The sequence below is a fragment of the Arabidopsis thaliana genome, chromosome 5 (assembly GCF_000001735.4).
Source record: "Arabidopsis thaliana chromosome 5, partial sequence".
In the NCBI taxonomy this organism is placed as follows: Eukaryota; Viridiplantae; Streptophyta; class Magnoliopsida; order Brassicales; family Brassicaceae; genus Arabidopsis; species Arabidopsis thaliana.
Genome location: NC_003076.8, coordinates 18,706,996 through 18,717,683, shown reverse-complemented (window position 1 = coordinate 18,717,683; position 10,688 = coordinate 18,706,996). Strand labels below are relative to the sequence as shown.

The window sequence follows — 10,688 nt, the reverse complement described above, 5'->3', positions numbered from 1 at the left end:
ATCGGGCCTTGTCGATCCAAAAATAAAAAAAATAAAAAATTCAAGTACAATCTTTTTACTTAAGTAATATAAGTATGCTTTTTTTTTTTAAAAATAACAAAAAGATAAGCTTTTTTCTAAGCATATAAAATAAAATCTTAGAAAACAAAATTCATGTATTTAAAAGATTAACTTCATATAGATTTTATAAAGAATTATTTGTTTTCTTTTGCGTATAATACACAAGTTTAAGCACCGAGAATGTAATACATGTGTTAATCTTAGGCTAAGAAAATGTACAAAGTGATACATACAATCTTGTGTCAACTTTGTAAATTCCTTTTGTAAACAATGAAATTGAAATGTGTCTCTAATAATAAAGCTCATTTAGAAGGAGAAAAATATAAATTACTCTTTAGAAACTTATAATCCGTTTATGTATAACAAAATATCACCTACTTACTATTTGTAAATATTGTTTTCCTCCTATGAATGAGTCTAGCATTAGGCAAATCCAATTCACTCTCATGTGGTACAGCTACCTATAAATTTCATTGTCTATTTTTATCAAAATAACGATAAATACATTTTTGGCAATGTATACAAAAATAAAACTAAAATAATTGTCACATCAATTGTTCATTACAGAAAGAAAAAAAAACAGTCCACGCGATACACGCGCTCATATTTTTTAATACACGCGCTTTAAAGTAGAGACAAAACCTCGTGGATCTATCTCCTCCGACCATTTGATTTCTTCCTCTCTTCTCTCTAGAAACATCTTTCATGCGTTATCTTCTCCAAAAGCTCTGATTCTGATTCTGAATCATCCTGAAAAAAACCTAGAAAAATTCTATCCCACAAAATCTTCAAAGATCCATGGCCGTAATTATCCCTCGTTCAGATCCACCGTCACGAATCCATCCGGAACCACCACAAACCCTAGAAATCGACCATTTCGATCATCTTCCTGACTCAATCCTCCTCCTCGTTTTCAACAAAATCGGCGACGTCAAAGCTCTCGGAAGATGCTGCGTCGTTTCCAGAAGATTCCATTCTCTCGTTCCTCAAGTCGATAACGTCGTTGTTCGTGTCGATTGCGTAATCTCCGACGACGATTCGTCATCTTTGTCATCTATCAAATCTCGCTCCGGTTCTTCCGCTGGTTCGTTCTCGGCTATATTTCGTCTTGTTGTTGGTGGCATTGTTAAGCCGTTACAAGCTTTAGGTCAATTCCTTGGTACGAAGAGATCATCATCATCATGTGGTGGTTCTGGATCTTCTTCTTCTTCGTTGTCTATTAGTGGAGATGATGATGGTGGAGAGATCGAACAAGGCGGTGTTACGCATCATTCACCTACTCAGGTTTTGAAAAACTTCGATGAGATTCGTTACTTAAGAATTGAGCTTCCTAGTGGTGAATTAGGGATTGATGATGGAGTTTTGTTGAAATGGAGAGCTGAATTTGGTTCTACTCTTGATAATTGTGTGATTCTCGGTGCTTCTTCAGTGATTCCACCAAATCCAATGAGAGTTTCTCAAGCTTGTGATACTACTACAGTCGTTGAAGCTCCCGGTTCTGGCTCCGATGATAATGGGAGTATACCGGAATCGTTTTACACAAACGGAGGTTTGAAATTGCGTGTTGTATGGACGATTAGCTCTTTGATTGCTGCATCAGCACGACATTACTTGTTACAACCGATAATCGCGGAGCATAAGACGCTTGATAGTTTAGTGCTCACTGATTCAGATGGGCAAGGTGTGCTCTGTATGAACAGAGATCAGCTAGAAGAGCTTAGGGTGAAACCATTAGCAGCTTCATCGGCTTCGAAGAGGACACTTGTGCCTGCTCTGAATATGAGACTATGGTATGCTCCAACCTTGGAATTGCCTGATGGAACTGTGTTAAAAGGTGCGACTTTGGTTGCGATAAGACCGAGTGAATCGAAAAAGGAAGTGTCTGATATCTCTTGGGTGTCTTCGGCTTTTGAGGAGCCTTATGAGACGGCTGCTAAGATGCTGGTTAAAAGAAGGACTTACTGTCTTGAAATGAACTCGTTCTAGCTTGAATGGTTTCAGTCGGAATCTGAGGTAAGATAGTGCTCATGTTCTGCATCATGTGTTTATGAAGTGAGTTTAGAATATCATTTGCCCAAGCACCGATTTTGCTTGACCTGAAACCATTAAGATTTAATCCCTTTGCATAGGTAAAGCTTATAGTTTATCATCAGCAGTAGGAACTGTCTTATGAATATCTTATAAGTAACACTATCCCTTAATGCTTTGCATTTGAAGATAAGTTAGCATTTTTTATCATTGTCTTCACAACTTTCTTTTGATATTTTAGAAAGCACAGAACTTTCTCATTGTTATGAATCTTGTTTGTCAGAGAACTGGCAACCCTGTGGCGAATTCAGGAAATTACAATTAAAAGCATATAATGGGGAGAAGCAGAGAATGAAATAAAATCGAAGTTTTGATGAATCAAGAAACAAGTTTTGCTGCCTACTACTACTGCATCTGCTAGCTAGTTTTTTCATTGAAGCATATGCCTTTGCAGGATCTCGCAATCATATATAATATATATCAACAAATTACAGATATCATGTAAGAGTTTTTCTTTTCTTTTTTCTGTCTTTTTCTTCTCCTTTGCTTGCTCTTCTCTATTTATGTGAATATTGTAGGTATTGCTTATTCCCCTGTCATTATACAAGTTATTTAAGATTGTAGTTTTCGGATTTCCTAATGGTTCTGATTAGTAATTTTGTAGAGTTGTGAGACAAAACAAAGAATCTACAGAATTATAGATTTATTATGCTTAAAAAACTTTAATGTGACTGTGTTGAGTTACATAAATTTTTCATATCTTGGTTATAAATAATGTAGAATGCAGAATTGCAGAACATATATCACTCTGTGATTGGAAGAGAAAGGTTAAAAAGAAAATTCTTATTCATTGGATTACCAATTATAACCCGCTTAATCTCAAAGTTACTTGGTCGAGAAGTAAATTTTCATGAGAGTTAAACATCATCAATTTGCCTTTGGAGAAAGTAGTGTGGTTGTTCAAGCTGAGATATAGAAAGGTTGTGTTGATGGAAGCGAAGTTAAGTGCGGTGATAATGCGGTTGCTATTATTGGTAGTCAGATAAAAGGCTGAGAAAATAGGCGAATCTGGGAGCGGTTAGCACAAGTGTTTGGTCCTAATTCCGTAGGACCTTCCCAAGATGAAACATCTCACGGTCTTTGATTTGGCTAGACATATTGCATGAGCTACCCTAAACCTTACTTATATTATTTCCCGACCAGAATCTGGTTTCGATTAATTATTTGTGTCTTAGAGAAGTAAGTGGCTTAAAACTTGAAATGTCTCCAACTTTAGGAATTTTCCGCTATAGGAGTGTTTAATCCATGTTGCAGTTTGGATTGTTGAGTTTTTAGACATTTTCAAAAAAAATCTAGAAAACAGTTACCAAACTAACAATATGATATAGCATGTATCAGTTTAGTTCAGTTTTAAAATCTCAGTTCTGATTTTAGTCAAATAAATATGAAGTCTCAATAAATAAATAAATATTAAATTGTCTCTTTTTAGATTCATATCTATCTATATTTGTTTGGATGGATATTTCACGTCTAAGATTAGATAGGTTCGATAAATTCATGAACATCTCTAGAATTGAGAAAATGTTGTAAATTTACAACATAACACAAAAAAAACTTATAAAGAAGGTAGACTAACCTATTCACTGGCAACTACTTAACAACTCCTACTAGTCTTATATAACTCTAAAACATAGATTAGTTTTTAACGACTAAAATTTGCATTCGTAGTACCATTATACTATTGGCATTGGTTGAAACATTTAACGACTTCTGTTTTCTTCATCCATAATCTGAATATGGTTAAACGCACAACGTTTTGGTGTTCTAAAGAATCAAGAGTCTAAAACTTGTAATTTCACTAATTATGGCTCTACTACTCTCTACTCTCTAGTTGTTGTTTCTTTGAGCATTCATCTGTTCTTGGTTTTGTTTAGTGTTTAGAATTGAGACAATATTGTCAATCTTAGAGGGAGTTAATACAACATCAACTTCTTCATTGTTTCCGTACACAGCCACACAACATAACACAAACAACTTACAAGGAAATTAGACTAATTATTATATTCCATGAAAACTACTTAACAACTCATAGTAGTCTTACTTAACACTAAGACATAGACTACTTTTTACAAGCAAACCCCGAGAGTAACTTAACAACTCCAACAACTTCAGTAGAATCTTCTTCTCTTCTTTAGTTTCTAGATTCTTTTGGTTTATAGTTTGAGAACCAAAATGTCATTAGTCAATACTAGTAGACTAGTACCATTCTATAACAAGGGAGATATAAGTCACCAGTCACCACCAATGACCGGTTCTGATTTTTTTTTTTTAATAACATATAGTCATATGTGTTATATATTTTCATTTATTTTAGATGATTTATGCATTATTTTCTGTTATAAATAGCTCATATAGTTTTAATTATACATATTTCCCTTAAAAAAAATTGTTAATCACCAACGATCCAATTTGTTTTTTTACAACTATTATTATCTATACTTGTGTTTATTTCCAGTTAATACTTTAATTGACGTACGTATATGAAGGTTAGTAAACACACATTAAATAATGGGTTTTCAACAAAACAAATCTTCCAAATAGTTGTTTTTATTTTATTCTACCTTCTATCTTCAAAAAATTCAGATTAATTATACGAAATAGAAAATAAAAGGTAATATAAGTTAACTCTTATAAGTATCTTCTAAACGTTTTTACAGATACATACATTATATTTTTAAGAATTAAAATGTTGATCACGAATGCTTTTATTTGATATACACCATTTTTTCGTTACTAATCTATTTTTTACGAAAAAATTTGTTTCAAAAAGATGTTTTTAAAAAAAGTTATCTATGAATTACACAATAACACAAATTTCAACAATCACTATTGGTTTATTGTCCGTTCTCTTTTCCTGTTTTGTTTCTTAAAATAACATACAACGACTTGAAGCCCAACATTCATTTGTTTGGGCCAAAAGTAGAAATTAAATTACTATTGTACCCCTAACTAAACATTGTAATTTACATTTGTTGCCACGCTTAAACCTTCCCTTGTTTCATCCTCCTCCGCCTCGATCCCTCACTCTCTCTCGCGTCAGTCGTTACTGCTGCAACAAATCTGTATTTGATTTCTCCATTAACAACGAATCTGTAAGTTTGAATTTTTATTCAATCTATCTCTCTCAATATAAGCCCTTTTCTCCTCTTTTATGTAATTATTTGCATTAAGATGGAAAATTTTCAATTGCAGAAATGGCCGCTGCTTTTGCTTCCAGATTAACCCGAGGTAAGAGACTACCTTATTCCTCTTCCTTCGATCTCATCTTGTGTATTGAATCCATAAATCCTATGTTTTAGACTGTGATGGGTTTTGGTTATTGATGGGTTTGTTTAAAAATCACATCTTTGTGAAGTTAAAGATTCCCATTTTTCAACATATTATCAGCTTCAAAATTGTTGAACTTTGTAATTGATTTAGCAAAGTTAGAGCCAAAATTTTAAAATCTGTTGTCTTTGTTGTTTATGGTTATAGTATCTGATTTGATTCATACACAAATCATGAGCAGGAGGACGTTCATTGCTTGGAGGTCTTAACAATGGTGGTTCGATGAATTCTTCTAATGGAATGATGAATGAAAGTATCCTCTCTCAGGTCAGAAACCAACCAATGAAAGTATTCTTCTAATGGTTTTAGTGTCTTAAGCTTATTCTTTTTTGTTGATGTTGGTTGAAGCAGCAGCAGCAGAGAAGGACATTTATTCAGATGGGGACTGTTCTCAAAGTCGTGGACAATTCAGGTGCGAAGAAAGTGATGTGTATTCAAGCTCTAAAGGGGAAAAAAGGAGCTAGACTTGGAGATACTATAGTTGCTTCAGTGAAAGAAGCGATGCCAAACGGTAAAGTGAAGAAAGGAGCGGTTGTGTATGGTGTGGTTGTTCGTGCTGCGATGCAGAGAGGTCGTGTTGATGGAAGTGAAGTTAGGTTTGATGATAACGCGGTTGTTCTTGTTGATAGTAAAGATAAGAATACTAAAACTGATCGCCAGCCGATTGGTACTAGAGTGTTTGGTCCTGTTCCTCATGAGCTTCGCAAGAAGAAACATCTCAAGATTCTTGCTTTGGCTCAACACGTTGCGTGAGATGCAACAAAACCGTAAACCTCGTACTGTCTTTTTTTATGTAAACTCTAGTTACCCGCATGTTTTTTTTTTGTGTGTTCTTAACGGAATTTAGAGGCTTCAAACTTTAAAAAGTCCCCACACTTTTAAAGTCTCTCTCTATTACTCTCTTCCCTACATTTCTATCTCCTTTATTATACAAGTGGTATACAGACTCAGATGAAGAACCACAAAAGAGGGAGGAGTGAGGCGGCACATTAAAGTCCCCAATTTCGAAGACGATCTCTTCTCGAGAGCCTGTCTCGGAGTATTACCCAGAGACCAGAGTATAATAAAGGCATGCTTTGGAATGCGCTGCGAGAACCAAACCACTTTGTGCCAAGAGTTAGGTGTTGAAGAAGGGTTTAGCATACACTGATTTGAAGAACAGAACTGAGAGGGTATAGTTCAGTGATGGAGTTACGCCATAAGAAGAAGTCTGGATCATAAGGTTAATCTGAAGTGGGCTGCGTTGCTTCTTGTTTTTTCTGATATCGACATATATAAATTAGTATATGTAAATATGTATTTTTAAAACTTTTAAATCATACTTTGTATAATAAAATTATTATTCATTATTAGAAGAATCAATAGTTTATCTAGTTTATTGACTATTCATTATTATATTTAATTACAACATTATCTATGTTTTTGTTTATTTGTGACTGACCTTAAACTTTAGTTTATTACATATATACCCTATAAGTAGTTAGGTAAAGCTTTCAATTTTAGTCCTCAGTTTCTGACATTTTTGGTTATTTTCTCCTTTTTTTATAGTTCAAACTTTTTTTTTCCTTTCAACTTTTTCATGTTCATATACTTTTAATTTTACTGAAGAGAGATTAATTTACAAATTCAAAAAAAAATCTTAGATCAGGTGGAATCTACCAGAGAGCACGCGATTCTAGATCGATCCACCGGTGAGAGACGCCGGAGTTTTTATCCCCGCGGCGGAGTAAACCATTTCTTCTTCCCGATGTATCAGTGAAGTTAAGTAGTCGAGAGAGGGGATAATGATGGAAGTGGAAGGATCGATGAATCGTGCTCCTGATCAATCATCCTTCTTACGATCAAGACGATCCAAAGGTTAATCATAACACTTTCTTCGAAATCTTCAATCAAAAGCCTTTAGTTTAAGCTCTCACGGGTTTAAGTAAGGGCAAAAAAAATGCTGTGATTTGGTATTCGATTTTGGCAATTGTTTATAGATTCATGTAACTTTTTGAACTGAACATTGAATCATTTGATTTTGGCAGCTCTGTATCAGTTTAAGCAGCAGAAACTCCCAGCTTGTAAGCCAGTCTTAACACCAATATCGGTTAGTAACATTAATCTTTGTCACCTGGAAAAAAGCTAAGCTTTTCTTCTGATTGTCTAAGAAGAAGAATCAAATGTTTTTTGCAGGTTATAACAGTGTTTATGTTAATGGGTTTTGTTTTCATTCCCATTGGTCTCATTACTCTTCGTGCTTCTCGTGATGTAAGTTGGAGAAGTTAACTCTTGAATTTGAGATGTAAGTTTCTGGAGCAAACTCTTAAATCCTTTAATGGCAGGCTATTGAAATTATAGACCGGTATGATGTTGAGTGCATTCCTGAAGAATATAGAACCAACAAACTGTTGTATATAACTGATTCATCTATCCCAAAGAATTGTACGCGCTACTTGAAGGTAATTCCTTTCTGCTCCATTGATTCTCAATCAGTGAATTAAGATTCTCTTCATTGTTACCTATTGGTGAGGTTTTATACTTTTCAATATCAGGTACAAAAGTATATGAAAGCTCCCATTTTTATCTACTACCAGCTTGATAACTACTATCAAAACCATCGCCGGTAAAATAGCTAGATGCCTTATTGATTTACTTTTCAAATCTAGTGATGAGAAAGTCAGCCATTTGGTAGCTGATGATTCTTTTGCAGGTATGTAAAGAGTAGAAGTGATCAGCAACTATTACATGGACTGGAGTATAGCCACACAAGTTCTTGTGAACCCGAGGAGTCATCTAATGGTCTCCCAATTGTTCCTTGTGGGTTAATTGCTTGGAGTATGTTCAATGATACATTTACGTTTTCTCGCGAAAGAACAAAACTGAATGTGAGCCGGAATAACATTGCGTGGAAGAGTGACCGCGAGCACAAGTTTGGAAAGAATGTGTATCCTATCAATTTCCAGAACGGAACTTTGATTGGTGGAGCAAAGTTGGATCCAAAAATTCCAGTATGCATTCTCAACCACTTTACAATAAAAAAAATTTAATCATATATTTTAGCTTAGGCAATGCTGTTTACTTTGTAGCTAAGTGACCAAGAGGACTTTATAGTGTGGATGCGAGCAGCTGCTTTACTAAGCTTCCGGAAATTATATGGAAGAATCGAAGAGGACTTGGAACCAGGAAAAGTTGTTGAAGTAAATTTGATGAACAATTACAACACTTATAGCTTTAGTGGGCAGAAGAAGCTTATTCTCTCCACATCAAATTGGTTAGGAGGAAGAAATGATTTCCTGGGTATCACCTATCTTGTCGTTGGTTCCTCTTCCATAGTCATATCCATCATCTTCATGTTGCTCCATTTGAAAAATCCAAGGTAAAAAAGGCTACATTCGCAGAAACCCTTTTTCTGTTCATTTTCTTATATGCATCATTCTCAATCTCAGGCCATACGGTGACAATTCTTGGAACAAGAAAAGCCTTTCAAGTTGAGAAGCTGTTACATTCTTTCTCTAACAGATTCATATTCCAGGTTCATATATATTCCTACATACTCAAGAGCCATACTTTGTCTATATATATATGATCATCTAGGTTTAAGGAGTATATAACGTATGTATGAGCCTATAGTTCTAGAAAACTGATAAGGTTCCTCTGTTTTCTTTACGATCCTTGTGTGTTCGGATTGCGGGTTCTAAAGATTCAACAAAAAGATAATTGTTTGACCCTTCTTTTACTCTTAAACCTCTAACGTGATGGGTTTATTTGGGTATATCTGTTTTTAGAGCCCTGTAAGTTTAGAAAATCTAACAAAAGCATTATAGAGAATGCATCATTGGCTATCTGCAAAGCGTACATTTATTTTCATCCATATCCCGAAAAATCCTCATGTTTTCTTTCTCATATTTCCATATTTGTCACCTTAAGTATCTCTATTTAACCTCTCCCATTTGTCTCCTCCACATCATATGCACCTCTAAGTTCTCCCATTGAAAGATCTTTCATTCATTTAGTCAAAAGCAGCACCTTTCAATCTTCCTCTGCCCTCCTCACCCGTAGAAGATCCGTTTTTTTATTTCTCAAACTAAACCCGTGTTTTCCTTCTGCTGCATTGCATTGTTGTCGGGGAAAAGAAAACTGGGTGTAAGAAAAAAAAATGACCAAGGAAATGAGGTTTGTTCAAACATGGGGAGAGGTAGCACCAAGGCTTATTGCATCTCACCAGAAACAACAACAGCAATTCTCAGACTTGCCAAAGCTTGAGACGATTTTTGAAGAAGGATGCTGCGTCGATAGTCTTACTGTTAGGGCGCCGAAGCGGATTGTAATCTTTCTTCCTCTTGCACTCTCAATGATTTTGTACATGGTGTTGCACAAGAGTATCATAGGTTATTATTGATTTGACTTTGTCTATTGATTTTTGAGACTTTTTAAATTTGTGATGATGAGAAGAAGAGAATGTTCAAGACGATAAAAGAGAGGAGGGATTGGAAATGTTGTTAATGGTGGGAAGTTGATGACAAAATCTCTCTATATGAATTTAGGTCAAGAGAGATTTGAAATTGAAAAGTCTGTTTTATTATTTTCTCCTTTTTCCATTTTCCAGCATTTTTATTCTGATTCCTGAATTGATTCGTTTGACTGAATAAACTCTGATGAGTTCCAGACAAAATATTGGCTTTAGTTCCTATTTTGTTTGGTTTAGATTCAATTCTACACATCATGACAAAACTAGCCAAATTCTATATGTTTTTGGTCCTATGTTCTTTAAGTAGCCAAATACCACACATACATATACAGTATCCTCCTTAAAAATTTTACTAATAGCAAATTTCTGAATAATAGGGATAAACTCTTGAGCTCACAAGATTAATAATAATCCATTTGTTTGTCACAAGATTAATCAAAATCAAATCATATTTATAAGTAATTGAGTTAGTTATAATTTGGAACAAACATAAATAAATTATTATTAAAAGTAAAAATAAATAACATAAAGCTGGTAGTAAAGTAAACCAACCATACAACTAATCATACAACTCGTACCACTAGACACTAGTATAGTAATTAATAGAAAATAATGAAAAGCTTACGATGGCATTTTTGAATACAAGAGCCTTCACGAGTCGGTTGAGCAGTTGAGGCATTTTGCTAAATTTTCCAAACTATTGTGGTTATTTCTTGTGTGTACCTCTCAGCCGAATTGTCAGTGACATTAAAGAAACATTATT

The 10,688-nt window shown here is 34.5% G+C and overlaps 3 protein-coding genes across 7 annotated transcripts; all 3 read left to right on the top strand.

Annotated features, from left to right (window-relative positions):
- The first annotated feature begins 652 nt into the window (after nt 1-652).
- On the top strand, nt 653-2,820 carry AT5G46170 (F-box family protein). Its single transcript, NM_123986.4, has 2 exons — nt 653-2,073; nt 2,372-2,820. The coding sequence occupies exon 1, from the start codon at nt 859-861 to the stop codon at nt 2,044-2,046; it is 1,188 nt and encodes a 395-aa protein (NP_199429.1). The 5' UTR covers nt 653-858; the 3' UTR covers nt 2,047-2,073; nt 2,372-2,820.
- Nucleotides 2,821-5,124: 2,304 nt separating this feature from the next.
- Nucleotides 5,125-6,833, top strand: AT5G46160 (Ribosomal protein L14p/L23e family protein). 2 transcript variants are annotated; one of them, NM_180809.3, is made up of 4 exons: nt 5,125-5,240; nt 5,341-5,376; nt 5,657-5,742; nt 5,827-6,833. In NM_180809.3, exons 2-4 carry the CDS (start codon nt 5,343-5,345, stop codon nt 6,226-6,228), a joined length of 522 nt encoding a protein of 173 aa, NP_851140.1. In that variant the 5' UTR covers nt 5,125-5,240; nt 5,341-5,342; the 3' UTR covers nt 6,229-6,833. The 2 variants fall into 2 exon arrangements, with proteins under 2 accessions (NP_851140.1, NP_199428.3); NM_123985.3 differs by having other exon boundaries at nt 5,177-5,240; nt 5,830-6,329.
- Nucleotides 6,834-6,961: 128 nt separating this feature from the next.
- On the top strand, nt 6,962-10,138 carry AT5G46150 (LEM3 (ligand-effect modulator 3) family protein / CDC50 family protein). Of its 4 annotated transcripts, NM_123984.4 has the most exons (9): nt 6,962-7,332; nt 7,503-7,564; nt 7,651-7,725; nt 7,800-7,916; nt 8,010-8,080; nt 8,168-8,465; nt 8,544-8,833; nt 8,904-8,989; nt 9,591-10,138. In NM_123984.4, the coding sequence occupies exons 1-8, from the start codon at nt 7,260-7,262 to the stop codon at nt 8,947-8,949; spliced, it is 1,032 nt and encodes a 343-aa protein (NP_568657.1). In that variant the 5' UTR covers nt 6,962-7,259; the 3' UTR covers nt 8,950-8,989; nt 9,591-10,138. The 4 variants fall into 4 exon arrangements, with proteins under 4 accessions (NP_568657.1, NP_851139.1, NP_001330145.1 ...); NM_180808.2 differs by having other exon boundaries at nt 8,904-10,138; NM_001344659.1 differs by lacking the exon at nt 9,591-10,138 and having other exon boundaries at nt 7,046-7,332; nt 8,544-9,346.
- The last annotated feature ends 550 nt before the right edge of the window (nt 10,139-10,688 follow it).